The following is a 19,219-nucleotide window of genomic DNA, read 5'->3' on the forward strand; positions in this document are numbered from 1 at the left end:
CTTAGTTTTTCAATATTAGGCATGACTTTGCTGCCTTTCTTCATGTATGATGCACGGAAGCCATCCACGGAGAAGATGATTAATGGAGGGCGAACAAACCTTAAACAGTAACACATTAAGCTTTTAGAAACATTGCCACAGAGTTGCCATTACGCCTAGTGATTCTCAATAATGGGAGCAATAATTTCCAAGAAAAAATTTCAGCCGGGAGTGGTGGCTTACACTTATAATCCCAGCACTTTGGGAGTCCGAGGCGGGCTGATCACCTGAGGTCAAGAGTTTGAGACCAGCCTGGTCAACACGGTAAAACCCCGTCTCTACTACAAATACAAAAATTAGCTGGGCATGGTAGCAGGCACCTGTAATCCCAGCTACTTGGGATGCTAAGGCAGGAGAATCACTTGAACAGGGGAGACGGATGTTGCAGTGAGCTGAGATCGCACCATTGCACTTCAGCCTGGGTGACAAGAGCGAAACTCCATCTCAAAAAAATAAAATCAAATAAAAAAACCGAACATATTCATTTAACCATTTAACCACAAGCCAGTCGTAGTTAAATCAAGACTGCCCAACAAAAACATTCTGTCAGTCATTCATTGTCTGAATTCTTGTGTATGAGATCTGTTAAGTTATGGTACAAATGAAAAAGTCATGAAACATTTCTGTTTTGTAACAAATAACACAGTGACCTGTTATTATTCATTGGTAGCTTTTTTTGAGATTAGCTATCAAGGCTGCCCTTTCTGCCTTGTTCTTCATGTCTGCGAAGATCATTTTTGTTCCGGGCATGTGCTTCTTGGGATTCTCCAAATACTCCATTGAGTGTATCCTCTCCCCAGGTGATGCTTTTGTTCTTATGGGCCTCTGTATGAGAGAATCCAATGGCCTGATCTGTCTTCCCCGCAAAGAGACCATGGAGATTTGACCCAGCCATGTGTTTGCCTCCCTTTTCAACAGTGTGGAACTGGGCACGCTTCTGAACAAAAATGCTCTTGCCTTTTTCAACGTCACGCATATTTAATTCTCTCTTTGGTCGCTGGTGCTATAAAGGTTCCCATTCAGAAGCCAGATGTCCCACTGCCTTGGATGCCTTTTTTTTTTTTTTTTTTTTTTTTTTTTAGAGGGGGTCTCTTTCATCCAGGCTGGAGTCCAGTGGCACAATCTGGGCTCACTGCAACCTCTGTCTCCTGGGTTCAAGCGATTCTCATGCCTCTGCCTCCCAAGTAGCTGGGATTACAAGTGTTGGCTAATTTTTTTGTATTTTTTTTTTAGTAGAGGCGGGGTGTCACCATGCTGGCCAGGCTGGTCTCAAACTCCTGACCTCAAATGATATGCCCGCCTCAGCCTCCCAAAGTGCTGGGATTACAGGTGTGTAATCAATAAGTAATAATTACTTATTGGATAACATAGTTTTAAAGGTTCTCTAGGCTTCCTCTTTCATTCCCCACTCCCCGCAAAATAGGCAAAACAAGAACTCCAGAAAAAACAATACTGAAAAAAAGTCTTAGCCAAAACATTCAGCTGCGCTTTGTAAAATCTTCAGCTGAGATGGAATATAGGGGATGTTCAGACCCCAATAATGTGCAGAGGTGATTGGAGAAAACTGGGAGGAAGAAAACTATCACCATTTCAAGATGTACCTTCGACCTTTCGACACGTGAATTACTTCTAAGTACTCATAAGTTTGCCTGTACAAGAGGATTTCAGTTCCACATTGTTTCTAAATACTTCTCTTTTCATTTCCTGTGAGAGTTTATCAGCTAATACATCAAACTTCAAAATAGTCATAAAATACACTCACCCTGCAGGGCATTCTGGGGCCTTTATTTCCTCACAGTCATCATCAACCCAATGGGACTCTCCTATAAGGAAAAATGGGTAAATGTATTGTTGAATCTAATTACAAATGCCATGCCTTGAAGCTCACAATTCCGGGATCTGTGTCCTGTTTGAGACTTTCTTTAAGGGATATCACCAAAAAAAAAAAAAAAAAATTCTGAAAAAAAAAATCTAGTGTCTGGTTTGGCTTATAAAGTAAACCCATACATGATGGGAAAGCTAAGATTTAATAACCACAAGTGGTGAGGTGTTTATTTGAGCCTTCCGAGTCTAAATGGTTTGTAGATTAAAAAAACCAGTGGCGTCAGTGAACAAAATTTCATGTTTGTATCCCTCCAGAAATAAACTGTTTGGTCATTAGATGGAACATTCTTTTCTCCACTGCTGGAGATCTCAAAGTCATAGAAAGCATGGCAAAACTTCCCTTTAGATGCTAAAAAAAAAAAAAAGGCTTAGAATCTACAGAGATAATAAGTGGAAGATTACAATAGAAAGATTATTTGCCAATAAATCTCCATACAGCCCTTGAATTTAGAAAGAAAAAAATGCTAAATTTCACTTTTTATCTTCCACCAAGATCTAAGAGCATAATATCGAGAATAGAGAACAGAAAAGGCCTCAGATAAAAAAATAAGCTTTCCTTTGAAGAAAATAAAAATTATCAAAAAGAATATGCCTTAAATTATTTTAAGACAATCAAAAGTTACATGTCCTGAACAGAAGTAAAATTTGTAACCAACACATTGAAGAAATTGCTCCCATGTAAAGAGAACTGGAAATCTTCTCTGGTCAATAAGACTCTAACTACTGGACAATGGGGTAACTACTATATTCCTTAAAATAAAGAAGATTTACTACACGTATAATAACCCAGAGCACACATGTGGGCCTCACAAAAGTACTGAAACTAGAATTTTAAACCAGTAAAAGCCAATGCTTAATGATTCAATGATCAATGATACCAAGGGCTTCTTTTAAAAAAAAAAAAATTATTTCTAACAGCCTTTGTGGCTTCCTGGTACACTTACTACACAGGAAAATTCAAAAGGAAAGGGAAATAAATTCTCAACCAATTTTATGCTTCAAAATAAAAGCATAATTATTGGGTAGGGGAAATTAACAACACAATAATTATTTGGGTATGGGGAAATTCTTCAAATATATTAATATAACACCCTCTTGCCACAACTAAACACCTTACATATTGCAGAACTGACTTGATTTTTTTCCTGAAATCTTTTAATGAACTTCTTAAATGTTCCACATCAGAGATAATGAAAAGGACTTGACTTCGAAATTTAAAAAGTGACTTACAAACAATAGATAAAGATTCTTGGATCTTCCCATCAACTTCTATAAGTGGGTTGCATGGCAACTTAAACCCATTAAAGAGAGTAACTGCACCTTTTATATTTTCTGTAGTCCATTGACTATTGTTAATTATTGGAATAAAAGCATCATATTCCACAATCAACCAGACAAAGAAAACACTCATGCATATATGGCTTTGGGGTGTAACAGGAAATGCTGGCCCCCTCATCCCCTTTACCAGCAAGTACCCCCATCCCTGGGCAGTTGCCAATGCCTTGGTGAACAGCGTACATCCAGTGGATAAAAAAGCCCTGGCTCCTTGCCTCAAGAGTAGTGACTTGGATTTACTTTTCAGAGCAAGCACTGGAGGGAGGCGAGGCTAACTGAGAGCACGTCCTCACTTGTCTCTCCACACTCCTACTTCCCTATCCTGCTTCCCGTTCCTCCAACATGGTTTTCGTGTAACATATCCCTTTCCTCAATAAACTGCATGTACCAAATTCCTGTCTCAGGCTCTGCTTCTAGAAAATTTGACCGAAAACCAAGACAGGAAATTTAGAAATCTCTTCATTATTATGGTTCTGTCTAATTAAGAAATTCTGGTTTCTTCCCTTGTTACTTTAGATCAGTGAAATGCAGAGTAGCAAAACTAATGAAGAAGCATGAGAAATTAAAAAGGACAATTCATTCCTTCCTCCCAAACTCATATCCAATGTGGTCTATTCCTAGCATCCAGGATCTCCTGGAGCACCTCCAGTTTTTATTCTTTTAAAGCTCAGGCCAATCCAAAGAAACACGTACCTTTGCAAACCACGTGGTAATTGGTACAGCAGTCTCCCCTGGCCAAGCAGTCCTCCGAGCAGTGACAGGCATTTTCTTCATTTCTGACTTCTCCACATCTGTCCTTAGTACACTCCCAGCCACGGGCTAAAATCATCCCAATAAAACATTTTCACTGCTGCACACTAACCAAATGAAAGAAGCCACAATTGCTTACAGGATTTCCAATGAAGAGAGCTAAAATCTCACATCATTTACTCTGCTTGTGAAATTTGAGTTGGCTTGAGGCCCAGAGGACATTTGGAGAACTTACAGATAACTTGAATTTCTAAGTTTTCAAATCAGAGAACAACATCAAAATGCAATTGGGTTCCTTTGGAAAAATGGGGCCCTGAAAGGCAAGCAAGTATCCCTTCCATTCTCGAATTGTCCTAAAGGACCCAACAAATTTATGGCATCAAAGGTTTATGACAGGGCTATCTATTGTTGTAGGGACAGCCTCTACAGCTTGGCTCTTTTACTTTCTGAAGTGGGTGTGCTTAGCTTTATTTTTATTTTACTTATTTATTTATTTATTTTTGACAGAGTCTTGCTCTCTTGCCCAGTCTGGAGTGCCATGGCGCAATCTCGGCTCACCATAACCTCCGCCTCCCTGGTTCAAGCAATTATCCCGCCTCAGCCTCCTGAGTAGCTGGGATTACAAACATATGCCACCACACCTAGCTAATTCTTGTATTTTTAGTAGAGACAGGGTTTCACCATGTTGGCCAGGCTGGTCTCAAACTCCTGACCTCAGATGATCCTCCCGCCTTGGCCTCCCAATGTGCTGGGATTACAGGCATGAGCCACAGCACCTAGCCTAAAGTAGCTGTGCTTAGCATTAATCAGTGTGATTCAGACACAAATAACAGGACAACTACATGGTTTCTATCTGCACCTGGAGGTTAAAGTCCTAAATAGGATGTGAAGAGTATAAAGGGGGCATTACAATATTTGCTCAAGATTCTAACCACTGACCCAGTGTGGTCCTACCTACAATGACAGGTCAGAGTTCCTACTTTCAACAAGCCAAGTAAATGGGTTACAGATTTCCCTCCGAGCGTACCTGATTGAGAGCTCACTGCTTAATTCTTACATTCAGAAAAATAACCTTTCCATTTTAAAAGGAGTGCTGTGTTTTTTGACTTTTTCATCTGCTGGAGTATAAGCACCATGGCAGGAAAAGTGACACATCTCTCTTCGCTCTTCTATTTCCAGTGGCAGACTGTAAGCCTGGGAGACTGCACCTGGCACATGCTAGGTGTACAATCAATACGTATTAAATTAAGTTGAAAATGACCATGGAGATAAAATATAACTCTTTAAATTCAGAACTACTCTATTGAGAACTTTCATAGTTAATTCATTTACTCATTGACTGTTATACCGTGTTTTCCGTGTTCTCGGTGCCAGGATGTCATAAAGAACAGGAGAGACTAGGTCTGTCTTCATGGAGCTTAGATTCCAATTGGAAAAGACAGATCTTAGGCAAGTAAACCAATAAGCAAGATCATTTCAGCTTGTGCCAAGTGTTGTGAAGAAAGTAACAGGTGGCATTGATAGAGAAAGACAGGGTGAAATAGGTGCTACTGCAGGAAGTAGAATGGTCAAGAAAGGTGTCACTGAGCTAAATGAACACTTTAGGTCTTTATCTCTTAAAATATGTGATAAGTGGAAAAGAATGATTTTGAAAGCAATCCTGCCTCTTAGTAATATTCTACCAAGAGAAACTATTGTTAGGTGAACACATTAATAAAGAGATATTATGGGCTGGGCTCAGTGGCTCATGCCTGTAATCCCAGCACTTTGGGAGGCCGAGGCGGGCTGATCATGAGGTCAGGAGTTTGAGACCAGCCTGGCCAACATGGTGAAACCCCATCTCTACTAAAGATACAAAAAATTAGCCGGGCATGGTGGTGCATGCCTGTAATCCCAGCTAGTCAGGAGGCTGAGCAGGAGAATCGCTTGAACCCGAGAGGCAGAGGTTGCAGTGAGCCAAGATCATGCCATTGCACTCCAGCACGGGCGACAGGGGGAGACTCCATCTCGAAAGAAAAAAAAAAGAGAGATATTAGTTGTTTGGCATAAGTGCTACCCCTGCCCCTTTTGGTAAATCATTAGCCAGAAAACCATGCAATTACTATTTAATTTTATTCTTTTAGAATTACCTTTGCATCCTGATTCTGCTCTCTAATATTTTTTGTTGTTTTGTGTTGTTTTTTTGAGACAGAGTCTAGCTCTGTCGCCCAGGCTGGAGTGCAGTGGCACAATCTCAGCTCACTGCAACCTCTACCTTTCAGGTTCAAGTGATTCTCCTGACTCAGCCTCCCAAGAAACTGGGATTACAGGCGCCTCCCGCCATATCTGGGTAATTTTTGTATTTTTAGTAGGGATGGGGTTTCATCATGCTGGCCAGGCTGATCTCGAACTCCTGACCTCAAGTGATCCGCCTCCCTCAGCCTCCCAAAATGCTGAGATTACAGGCGTGCGCCACCATGCCCAGCCGTTCTGATTTTTAATATCCCGTTTCCATTCCTATCTCTTCTCGAGGAGATTAAGTGCTTAGAATTGCTTTTCCCATGACCTGCTCTTCCCAATGATGAGCAATTTTCTAAGGTTGCTTTGACTATAGATATTGTGGAGTTTTTTCAATTCAAGGTGATTCTATCCACGAATAAACTTTTATTCCACTCCTAATTCCATAAGAAAATCACATCTACATTACTTATAAAAGAATATCATTATTAATAAGCTATGTTTATTGAGGAACTATTGTCTTTATGTACGAATGAAATAAAAAATAAATCCAGAGTTTAAAGTGAACTACACACAAAGGACAAGTCAGTCATCTGTGTAATTTTCAAAGCAAACATGGGAATAAACATAAAAAATATTTAACCTTATTGGAAAATAAGGAGGAGGTCACCTACCAGATTATTTTAAAAATATTTTTAAAAATAAGAGTATTCAATGCTGAAAAGGAAGTGATGGTGAAAGGCCCTTGTGTCCTTTGGTAGAAACATAAACTTTCAGAAGTATAATTTAGTAACGTATATTTAAATTTAAAAAATGCATATATACTTTGACCCCAAAATCCCACTTCCAAAAATTTATCTTAAGGAAAATAGGCAAAAGTATGAATACACATAAATTACATTCATTGATACATCATTCATAATAGCAAAACTCGGGGAAATATTCATTTAATTACTTAGTGAATTAGGTTGCAACAGTTCAATGGAATATTGTGTAGCCATTCAAAAGGATGATGTGTATAAAGATTTATTAATACAGATACTTTCGCACACATGCATATATATACACACAGTTGGAAAAGTGTACATACACACATAGATACATTCTGAAAACACACACACACAGAGTTATCAAAGTTTCACTGAAACATTGTGGTTTTTTCTAGGCAGTGCTCCCTCAGCAAAGAAGAATCTCAGAGCCTTTTGTTTTTCTCTTCATCCTTTTATTATTATTTGATATTTGATTCCTTCACATACAGGATATGTTATCTTTGTACACAGGGAAACGGACTATAAGATATTATTATATCCCATCCTTAATAAATTGAGGAACAAAGGCATGAACTACATTCAAAAGAGAACTAAGCTAGAGTCAGGGATTCATTACATTTTGCAAAGAATTCTAAGACCAGGAATCCAGTAGTTTGATATGACATGCCACAGACAAGATATTCAAGGTAAGGAGGAAACATAAAACATTAGTAAATTCCTTAGTGCCAAGCAAACACAGATTGCTGGCTTGAAATAATGTTTTAGAGCCAAAAAAACTGCTGGAACATCTGTTCCATCTATACATTCAGCTGACAATAGCCTCAGCAATTTAGTTTGCAGACCCACAACTAAAAGAAACTGGGAGAAGTTCCAAAGGAAAGCAACCCCCAAAAAAGTGGTTAAATGGTTGGAAAATGGATTCTGCAAAAAACAGCCTAATGAAGCTGTTCTTATTGCAGGGTCGCAGGAGGAAAACAAATCAGAACTAGTAAGGAAGTTTATGTTAGACTTCATATAAATCAAGAGCTACCACTTAAGCAAAACACAGTAATATCTGTTTCTAATGATAACATTTGAAAGATCAAACTAACAGCAATGATAGTAAGAGTTAGGTCTTTGAAAGAATTGTCTAAGCATAAAAGTCCAAAAACAAGAAATAACCTGCCAAGGAAACTGTGGAAACTGCTTCTGGTGATGTCAAGAACAGGACTGATGATTGTCTTTCTCAGATCGTTTGAGTATGGTGTTGTCCAGAAGCATAGTGGATAGCTTACAAGATATCTCAAAAATCCTATCTGAAATATTGGGCTTTGAAAACAGAGTAGGTGGGATGGCAGAAGTCCCCAGAGGTGTTTTTCTCAACTCATGTGCATTCATACAGAAGCCTGTATACCCTAATAACTGTTCCAGGATAAAAGAAAGTCACAAAAAGTGTGGAGGAAGATTTTAGAGCTACCCAGAGGGTGAGACTCCAAACAGAATTCCGTAACAATTTTCTGTTTGCACAGACAGCAGGGAATGACAGGCACACTAACAGTTACTATACAATAAGATGAAGTAAAACAAATGCTAGAAGCTGGATAAGCAAGAAAAAAAATTTTTTTTAAGAATGTACACAATTAGGCCAGGCACAGTGGCTCACTCCTATAATCCTAGCACTTTGGGAGGCTGAGGCAGGAAGATTGCTTGAAGCCAGGAGTTCAAGACCAACCTGACCAACACAGTAAGGTGCTATCTCTTAATAAATAAATAAATAATAAAAAAGAACATACACAATTTTAGCCCACACGCCCTAGCAGTGAATGTGGGAATTGACAGCAAGATACAGAAAGGATGAAGGTGAAGAAACAAAAACAAAAACAAAAAACATTTGCAAAACCAGCACATCATGACTGCAGCTGCAAAGAACCTTCTTCTACTGGATCTTGTGTGGAAACAATGGTCATTGACATAGGGTATGCTCTTCATACAACCAATAATCATTCAACAAACAAAACTAAAATCCACAATTTGGATAGACCAAAGCAGGGTGGCCACTCCAGGATGCATACAATAGCAGGCAGTCTTTAAGCCATCTACTTCAAGGTAGAGAGGACTCTTAAGTTACGTACCTGTCTTCAAACAGAGCTCATCAAAGTCATGGCAGCAACTGGTATAGCTCTTACACAAGTTGTCACAGCGACAATCAGGAGGTCCAGCCTCTTGAAGTTCAAAGCACCTGCCCTTGCAAGATCCGGAGATGTTGGTCCACGGGGAGTCTGATAGCACTGCAAAGAACAAGAGGCAAAGACAATGGACTGGAGAGTGGTCATGTCACCACGGAAAGGTGGCACTGGGAAGCTGTGCGGTGTGATGCTGCAGTGGACTCTGGAGGAGAAGACTGGCTCCATTACTTGCTACCCATGTACCCTGGGCAGGTTGCCCAACTTCCTTGTTCTACGATTTCCTCATCTGTAAAGTGGGGGACTCATAAAAGTAACTCTATGTTGAAAAGAGAATTAAATGAACCAATCCATGTAAAACACTTAGCCGCATGTCAGACATATAGAAAGAGTAACAAGTGTTGGTGATTTGTTCAGTTACTATTTATAATTATTATTACTGCAAATCTGTGATGGTTAGTGCCCCTGTGGGTGCTAACAATGACCACAGAGAACAGTACCTTGATCTATATCCTTAGAAACCAGAGAGCATGTCCCTATTTAAAAATCCAAAACTTTTTGCAAGGAAAATTCAGCTCAAATGTTCCAAGAACAGAATGAATATATGAGATTGGAATAGAAGACTTTTACAGTTTCAGCTAGTGTTTTACAAATACAAGCTCTACAATCTCAGCTTCTTAAAAAAATCCTCCATCAATATTTTCACATGATATAAGTGTATATCAGAAATCAAAAGAATCAACTAAAATTTGCGGAAAAAAAGAATTCAGTGAGATAAAAATTCCACAAATTTGTAATATGCACACAATATAGTTTCAAAATTAAATGGAAGTTTCATTCTCAATAGCGCCTAAATGATAAAATGGCTAGGTATTTTATTTGGTATAAATTTAATCATATGTATGTAGAACCTACATGAAGAACACAAGAAAAGTTTACCAAAAAAATTTTTTAAGATCTAATTAAGGTGGGGGCGAGGTGCCTCACACCTGTAATCCCACCACTTTGGGAGGCCAAAGTCGGTGGATCATCTGAGGTCAGGAGTTCGAGACCAGCCTGGCCAACACAGTAAAATCTGGTCTCTACTAAAAATACAAAAATTAGCCCAGCGTGGTGGCAGGTGCCTGTAATATCAGCTACTCGAGAGGCTGAGGCAGGAGAATTGCCCAAACCTGGGAGGCAGAGGTTGCAGTGAGCCAAGATCGCACTATTGCACTCCAGCCTGGGTGACAGAGTGAAACTCCGTCTTAAAATATATATATATATATATATAATCTAATTAAAATGAAAGACATACCACCTTAAAGGTAAAAATATCAATATTATAAAAATATTAATTCTTCCCAAACAAACCAGAAGACTCAATGCAATCACAGCCAAAAATATTGAGTTCATGAAACTTGAAAGAATATTAAACGCTTTTTTAAAAATAAAATATTTTGCTGGGCGCGGTGGCTCACGCTTGTAATCCCAGCACTTTGGGAGGCCGAGGCGGGCGGATCACGAGGTCAGGAGATCGAGACCACGGTGAAACCCCGTCTCTACTAAAAATACAAAAAAAAATTAGCCGGGCGTGGTGGCGGGCGCCTGTAGTCCCAGCTACTCGGAGAGAGGCAGGAGAATGGCGTGAACCCGGGAGGCGGAGCTTGCAGTGAGCCGAGATTGCACCACTGCACTCCAGCCTGGGCGACAAAAGCAGAACCCCCCTTCAAAAAAAAAAAAAAAAAAAGAAGAACCTCTTATAAACCAATAACCCAAATAAATTTGAGGTGCTATCTGTTTTTGTTTTTCTTTTTTTCCTTCGGAGACAGAATTTTGCTCTTGTCACCTAGGCTGGAGTGTAATGGCGCGATCTCGGCTCACTGCAACCTCTGCCGCCTGGGTTCAAGTGATTCTCCTTCCTCAGCCTCCCGAGTAGCTGGAATAACAGACACCCACCACCATGCCCGGCTAATGTTTTGTATTTTTGGTAGATAGGGGGTTTCACCATGTTGGTCAGGCTGGTCTTGAACTCGTGACTTCATGATCCACCTGCCTCGGCCTCCCAAAGTGCTGGGATTACAGGCATGAGCCACTGCGCCCAGCCATGCTGCTATCTTTTTTTTTCTTTCTTTTTTTTGTTTTTTGAGACAGAGTCTCACTCTGTCACCCAGGCTAGAGTGCAGTGGCGCAATCTTGGCTCACTGCAAGCTCCGTCTCCTGGGTTCACACCATTCTCCTGCCTCAGCCTCCTGAGTAGCTGGGACTACAGGTTCCCGCCACCATGCCCAGCTAATTTTTTGTATTTTTAGTAGAGAGAGGGTTTCACCGTGTTAGCCAGGATGGTCTCAATCTCCTCACCTCGTGATCCACCCACCTTGGCCTCCCAAAGTGCTGGGATTACAGGCGTGAGCCACTGCGCCCAGTCTATCTCTTTTAAATAAAATAGAGTGAGTGTATGATGACACTCAGTAATGCCACACACTCCTATGTGCAATGGAAAAGACAATCTTGATGAGTGTACAAAAAAATAAATAAATAAAATGATTAAATTAACAAATAAATAAAATAGAACAATAGAGTGGAATATTCACTCTGCCTTTCCAGGGTCTATTGCATCCCAGCCATCTTCTTTCATGACAAGCTCTAGTCCCAACTGTTTTCCTAGGAGTTCTGCAATCCACCTTCATATTCTTTTTTTAATCATTTTTTATGGATGAATAATAGAGGTACATAGTTTTGGGGTGATAATACATTCATGTAGTTGATAAAAATCACGTCAGTACACTTGAGTCTTCACATTCCCTGTCCTTCTCCCTACACCCAGCCTAAGGTGTTTAAAATCAAGAAAAAGCAAGAAGCAGAAGGAGAACAATGTTAAATGTCATTTCTAGGCTCGCCCAAGCCGTTAATCTGAACATTCCGATCATCCCTTAGTCCTTTGTTCCTGCATGCATTTGAAGTTTTTAGGACTTCTCTCTTTATTGTACCTGATGTAATGTCAAATAGGGAAAGATTATCTGATTTATTAGAAGTGTGAGTTTTAAAATCTGTTGTCTTCCTTTACTTGACCTAAATCAAGACAACATTGATGTAAGCACTTCAGATGTATAACTTATTGAGAGGTGGGATGAAAACTAAAATATCAATGAACTTGTGATATCCCAAATTTTTCATCATTACTGAGATAGCCATAAAAGCTCAGAAAACAACTAAAACAAACAAAAAGTACTCTCAAGTGTATCAAGGCAGAAATATGTGATAAGTATGATGGAGGCTTGGAATTTCTTATGAGGCATTTGCTAATACCTTTATGAGATTCAAATTCTATTGCTGCCTTTTAAATTACATATTCAAATGATGTTATTTTACTTCAAAGATGCAAGTCAGTTCCAGAATCTTGAAAAACAAATGTTCATAGTTTTATATAGTGTTCTTTTTAAAAATAGAAACCTCAAATTTTAAAATACACATAGGTACATACAGGACATGTATAACAACAATGCAACGCATTTCTTATCTTTCACAGAAGCATAATTTCATGATTTAAAGAAACACCAATGTAAAACGTACTTTATTTCATTCAAATTCATAATTCTGACAGAAACGGGTACAATTACTTTTACTTAAGTCAACTTTATGTCTAAAATATTCCATCTTACAACATGTATAGAGAGGTAGGGTTGTAGAATTCTAGTGCCGGCCAGGCACGGTGGCTCATGCCTGTAATCCCAGCACTTTGGGAGGCCAAGGCGGGCAGATCACCTGAGGTTGGGAGTTCAAGACCAGCCTGACAAACATGGAGAAAACCCATCTCTACTAAAAATACAAAATTAGCTGGGCATGGGGGTGCACGCCTGTAATCCCAGCTAGGGCTGAGGCAGGAGAATCACTTGAGGTGGAGGTTGCAGTGAGCCGAGATCATGCTATTGCACTCCAGCCTGGGCAACAAGAGTGAAACTCTGACTCAAAAAACAACAACAACAAAAAGAATTATAGTGCCACTTGTTCCAGAAGATACAAAAAAACTGTTGATGATTTAAATTATTGGAAGGAGCCTAACTGATGACAAAAGTTACGGCCAAAACATTACTTCGTCTTAGGCTCCCAATCATATTTCCCTCGAAATCCCCCCCTACAAGATGCAAATACTCAAATCTGGATGATGGCCAATAGAAGAGGCATTATTTAAGTTTGGAAACATTTAGCTTAGCCTAAAGCTGGAAGGTTCTTCTAAGCTTTGTCTGCTCCTGTTTATGATACTGCTCTCTATCTGTTCCTCCCATTCTCCTTGGTTCTTAGCCCAGGTGTTTCCTGAAAGTGAGAGTAAAACCTTAAAATGTGTTACCAGCTGTGGTTATACCACCTCCTTTTCTCAAGAGCGTTAAAACAGGACAAGTTCCCCTGTGTCTGCTGCCCTGTTTGAAGCATAACCCACAGGGCAAGGCAGAGGACAGTGTGCATGGCATTCAAGATGCTGCCCAGCTCTAGAATTAATACTGTATTATGCCTATTCTAGAGTACATGGTTCGTTCTTTCTGGTCATACTTTTTTTGTATTGAATTTGCCATTTTTTCTTGATGCTTCTGACCTCATTTTTTAGTAAATAGAACTTACACACAGGCCTACATGTCAGTATCTTTGCTTCCTAAATATATAACTTTTTATAAATATCCATTACTGCAACATCACTGTTCTCTCCTCTTCACAGCTGCTAGGCCAGATTTCATAAACTCTTTTTTTTAATAAAGAGGTCCACCTGGCAAGTTTTTAAACACCTGTGCTTTCAAAACATTTATAAATACAATGTCCTGACCGGCCTCGGTGACTCATGCCTGTAATCCTAGCACTTTGGGAGGCCAAGGCGAGTGGATCACATGAGGTCAGGAGTTCGAGACCAGCCTGGCTAACCTGGTGAAACCTCATCTCTACTAAAAATACAAAAATTAGCCGGGCGTGGTGATGGGCACCTGTAATTCCAGCTATTCAGGGGTGCTGAGGCAGGAGAATCGCTTGAACCTGGGAGGTGGAGGTTGCAGTGAGCTGAGATCACGCCACTGCACTCCAGTCTGGGTGACAGAGTGAGACTCTCTCTCAAAAAATAAATACATACATACATACAAACAATGTCCTCATAAAGAGCTCACAAACTAGAAGGAAAAAAAAAGATTTCTATGTAATTGAAGTTAAAAGTTAAAAACTTTAATTCAACATCTAAACCACTTAAATAGAATTTAATGATTATCAGTAGCATAAATCTGAATGATTTGCACACCTGTTCCAAACAATGAAATGTTGTCATTTAAAATTAAAGGTATTGTTAACTCGATAAGGTATAAGTTTAAACACCGGCCTTCAAACCTAACTGAAGATTAATTAAATGCATTATCATATACTTAACACCTTATAGTTCTCATCAGCCTTAAAGGCATTTTCAAAAACTTTTTCAGATAAATAAAAGTGACTTTATCACCATTTTCCTGGTTGGAAAATTAGATCTCTAGGCCTTGTATGAGTTAGCAAGGCCTGGATAAAATTTTAGATCATCTCAATGTAACTACAGTATTTTTTTCATTAACAAAAGGTCTTTCAAATTTTAGAAGTTCTTTTCAAAATATAATTTTGGGGAAGATTTGCTGATTTTATTGATTCAAAAATCTAGGCTGAACTTCATGGAAAACTGAGGTTTGTGAGTATGTAAACTAGATAGAGGAGTCTCTACAGTTTTCAGATAAATGAAAAATCACTACACTACAGCCCCATTTAACAAAGAACTGAAAAATCTGTACCCTCCTTAGCTTCCAGTTCAGATAGTTTCATTCCATTGACTTAAACTCCCCAATTTCTACCTGAAATTTCACATAAAGCCCCATGACAGGATAATCCTAATGACAGAGTTTTGCTCACAGAGCAAATGGCTGATCTATGTCCCCTTTACAGTTTCCTGCATTCTCCCATGCCAACATTTAAATAGCTTTTCATTGCAGAACAAAATTTCTAAAATTATCAAATGAACATAAACCTTCTCACTTCTATACCATTTTCTGATTTCCCTATGATTCTCAAAGAAAAGCTTTACCCATAAAGTTGTTAGTGACAGTCTACATTTCCTATGAACCTATGAATTTCATTCACATACTTTTCAACTTTCCTTTCAAGCCACTAAAAACAATGATGAATTAAACTGAGCTTTTAAGTCTCTGTTAGCCAGCTATTCACAAGCTCACAAATTTCCTTTTGTCTTTTAAGAATTAAATTACTTACATATCAAAGAGGATATTCTATTTCCACCTGGAGACAGTTTCTAAATCACAAGTTTCAATAAAATAGACTCCTGCATAACACCACAAACATACACACTGCAAGTGCACATGAGTGCACAGACACCTGTAGACATATAAATTCTCTTGCAGTCTTAAAGGCAAATCAAGTGGGCCACATCAGACATATGAGACAAAGATGTCAAACTAAATCGCAGTTATGGCTTATATTTTCTTAGAAAATTTATTCCAGCCATCTCACCATCTCATTAACCTGAATGCCCATTATATTTACCCAACAGAATTATAGCTTTTCTCATTTCATATCTCCTAATAAATCTATAAATCTTTTATGACCTGGTATAAAAAATCCTGTTCAGCCATTATTTCCTATCCTAACAATAAATCCAGGTAACAAATGTGTTAGTTAATTAATTATAACAGTCTGTTTGCACTGCCACAACCTTGAAACTAACACCCCAGTCCATAGTACAGCAGCGAGGGCATCCATGTGTGCAGAACATTCTCAGCTATTGTTGAGGACTCTGAGAAGCTATGGTTACTAAACAACTGCATGCTTTTGAATGGTGGATCTCACTCTGATCAATCCGAAGCTAGCCATATATCAATACCCTTTGTGTTCCTTCTATTTGCTGCACCCTTGGAGCACTGAGCTTCCCAGGATTTCTTTGGCGCCTAAAAGTGTTGTTGGAAATAGGCATGGCTGCCTCCCCTCCTAGTATCTTATTCTTACAGGCTTATAAAATTTACCCAGCATTTTCTGATGGGAAGGCTTTTCTAATAGTCGGAATAACCAGTCACATGTATCAATTGAGAGAGATCCTTTCTAAACATATGCAGCATTTAAAAAGATAAAGATATTTCCACTGTCTGCAGGATGCTTTTACCTAGCTTACTAAGTACATCTTTGATTTTTATTCAGGAGAAATCAACCACAGTTCCTAAAAAAGCAGATAAGCTACATCAAAAGAAAAATTAAAGTGTTCAGGCATACCCAAACCATAAAATTCAGAGTTAGCTTGCATTGTATTCTAAGACTAAGCTTCAAGTGGTTAGAAGTTTAATAAATTATTTTAGATGATATCATAAAGGCCTAAAATAACCAATGACTTAATTAAACAATTCAAGGAGCAAATTTTTGTAGCACACTTAAGACCGTTTAGGTTTATAAATTATAACAGACTATACTATTTTTCTAGAAGTGGCATTTATTCCTTAGTTCATATAGCTATCCTTATAACGTGGAAATAATTTACTATACACAAAATATTTTCAAAGACTAATAAATCCAATCTATACTTTTCAAGTTTTCCAGTAGTCAGCACAGAAATTCAAGAGGGAATGAAACAGAATAATTCCTGGGATTTTTTTTTTTAATCCAGAAAGAAAAGTAGAAATCATCTAAGTCTGCTCCTCATTGTACAGCTAAGGGAACAGACTTCACAAGTGACTTGCCCAACACCACACAGCAAGTTATAGGACCCCAGGTTACCAGTCTAGGATTTTAATGACTGTTTTCCAAAAGAAGTCAACTTTAAAAATAATGAGTGACTCAATTTTACATTCATTAAGGAAACAGCATTTAATTCTTTCAATCTCAGTTTTAGCCAGAGTAATATATTAAGAGGAAACAGAAAAAAAAAAAGTTCCCTTTAGTGTTCATTGAAAAGAACCAGCAGTTGGCTCTCAAGTTGCTAGCTTTCCCACATGACCATGCTAAGGATCTGATTCCCCTCACAGTCAGTGTTAATGGGAGTGAAAAAGAGGCCTTTGAAGAGAGCATTTGCTGCTAATAAAAACAGCATTCTCTAGCTCAGTGATCCACTGTCCTCTGCCTCCCCAACAGAAGACGACTCATTTTGTCCATTTGGCTCCCTGGGGCTGCAAGTTTTATCATCTATTTTCTTACTCTTCACCCCGGCCACACCCCACTTCAATTCACTAATTCACTTCTAATATTATCTTTCAACCTACTGGCATGATTCAAAACTAACTTAATTGATGTAAGGAAGATTTAGTATTCCATCAATGTATGTGTCCTAACTCGGTTAATAATAAAATTTCAAGCTGGCTAAACAGAGGCAAGTGATAGTCTTTTATAACAGTCAGATCAAGAAATACAGAGAAACACAAAATTCACAGGAAGACAGACAAACAGCTGGGATGTCAGGAAAAGTCCAGAAAATATTGTTCCCTAGAGTGCCTATTACTTAAAATGTAATTTTTTATTTCTAAAACCATCAGCAGCTCCAATTTCCAGGAAATTAACCAACTCATTGCTTAAGACCTGGTCAGTTAAGCCCCCTCTGTCTGCACAAGGAGCTCCTTTATAAGAACACTGTATAGGAACACTACTTATGGTGTAGTGTATTGTAAAAAGAAACTCTTTCACTTTGGTTCTATTATTTAAGTCAAGGTACATTATTAAAACTTACCCTTCTTTTGCCAAAAGAACACACAATGAGGACAAATCAATCCTGAAAACTCTTTAAACACCTCCTCTCTTTTATGTTTTTCCAATTTTAAGTAAATCTTAATCTTAAAGTCCTAAATTTCTGAAGTTTCATAAAGATAGCTCACTGCCTTTTTTACTTCCATTCCTTTTTCCTACGTCAGAACTTTCTAGTGGCAAATACTACATCCTATATCATGTGACAGCAATCAGATTTGGGTAGCTCCAATATTAAACCAACACCTGTTCTCACCACTTCTACTTTAGCCTTGTCTGTGAACAAGAGTTTTAATTGTATCCTAACATTTACAAATTTGAGTACAAAAATGGAAATAGCCAGTTATGAAACAATCATAAATGTTCTCTAATGAAAACCACACTCTCCCACCTGAATTATACACATAGGTGGTTTTACCCAGAGAAATTTAGGACTAACTTAGTTATACTGCAAGATTGTATTAAAAATAAATATTTTAATAAGCTTACATTGATTACCCCATATGTAATATATTTAAAGAATTGAAAATGCAAATCGTTTTGACACTTACCTGTAGGAGGACCTTCCTCCCATCCTTCCGCTCTCTTAATTCGATGTGCAGTGAATCCTAAGCAGATATTGACTCCAACGGCAAAAGTGAACAGGGATATTATCTAAGAGAATAAAGAGACCAAGTTGTCAAATACAGCTGGAGAAGACTAAATCAAATTGCACAAAGGCGATTCAAATGGCTTCAATATCACCACCCAATCCTACCACTTCCAAAATGCATAGTAAAGTGATATCTTAATTTGCACAACAAAAAGGAAAATGCCAATCAGTCACTGATTCTGAAGATCAAGCATGTCCCCCGTCATTGCTCCGTTCTCCCACCTGACACGACTGGAACGAGCTCCTCCTTGCCATGTCGAGGATTCTTGGAAAGCCTTTTGCAGCGTGCTCTTTTTGCCTTCACGGAGTGCACTGCTTTGAGGCTCTGGGTTTAGTCTATTAACTATAAGCAATCCCACCTGGGAGGTTGACAGACTCCTCTGATTTGTCCAGAGCTTGATTACATCACAGGGTGTTCACAAATCGCAGCTCTGAGCATAAGAGGCTTAAGCTATCATCCCCCTTATCCCCGCCCCCTTTCAGGTCCCTCCCCTAACCCACAGACACTTTCATGTGGTATCCTCTGGCAACAGGAGGGTTTGTTACATTGCCGTGGCCCATAACAGTGCATGTTCATTTTCCTTTCCTCACAAAAACATGGTTTGTCAAAAAGAAACCAAATGCATTTCATCCGATAAAAATGAAACAGGGCTGTGCAAGGGCTTTCCACCAGCTTTAAGCTTTTAAGGTTTACAATGCAG

At 38.8% G+C, this 19,219-nt stretch overlaps 1 protein-coding gene and 1 pseudogene across 7 annotated transcripts in view; both read right to left on the reverse strand.

The window, feature by feature from the left end:
• The window catches only part of ENPP2 (ectonucleotide pyrophosphatase/phosphodiesterase 2), a 113,472-nt gene that overhangs the window by 60,452 nt on the left and 33,801 nt on the right, over window positions 1-19,219 (reverse strand). For 5 of the 7 annotated variants that reach the window (XM_032760337.2, XM_032760333.2, XM_032760330.2 and 2 more), the window contains 5 exons: window positions 18,418-18,520; window positions 9,107-9,262; window positions 3,952-4,077; window positions 1,802-1,862; window positions 2-99 (listed from right to left, as the gene is read on the reverse strand). In XM_032760337.2, coding sequence (XP_032616228.1) covers window positions 2-99; window positions 1,802-1,862; window positions 3,952-4,077; window positions 9,107-9,262; window positions 18,418-18,520 — 544 coding nt within the window. Of the gene's footprint in view, window position 1; window positions 100-1,801; window positions 1,863-3,951; window positions 4,078-9,106; window positions 9,263-18,417; window positions 18,521-18,740; window positions 18,833-19,219 lie in introns of those variants that run through there. The other 2 variants (XM_032760336.2, XM_032760332.2) reach the window with 1 other exon arrangement.
• LOC116813752 (cytochrome c-like) lies at window positions 700-1,067 on the reverse strand (annotated as a pseudogene).

Source organism: Hylobates moloch, unplaced genomic scaffold (assembly GCF_009828535.3).
Source record: "Hylobates moloch isolate HMO894 unplaced genomic scaffold, HMol_V3 SCAFFOLD_9, whole genome shotgun sequence".
In the NCBI taxonomy this organism is placed as follows: Eukaryota; Metazoa; Chordata; class Mammalia; order Primates; family Hylobatidae; genus Hylobates; species Hylobates moloch.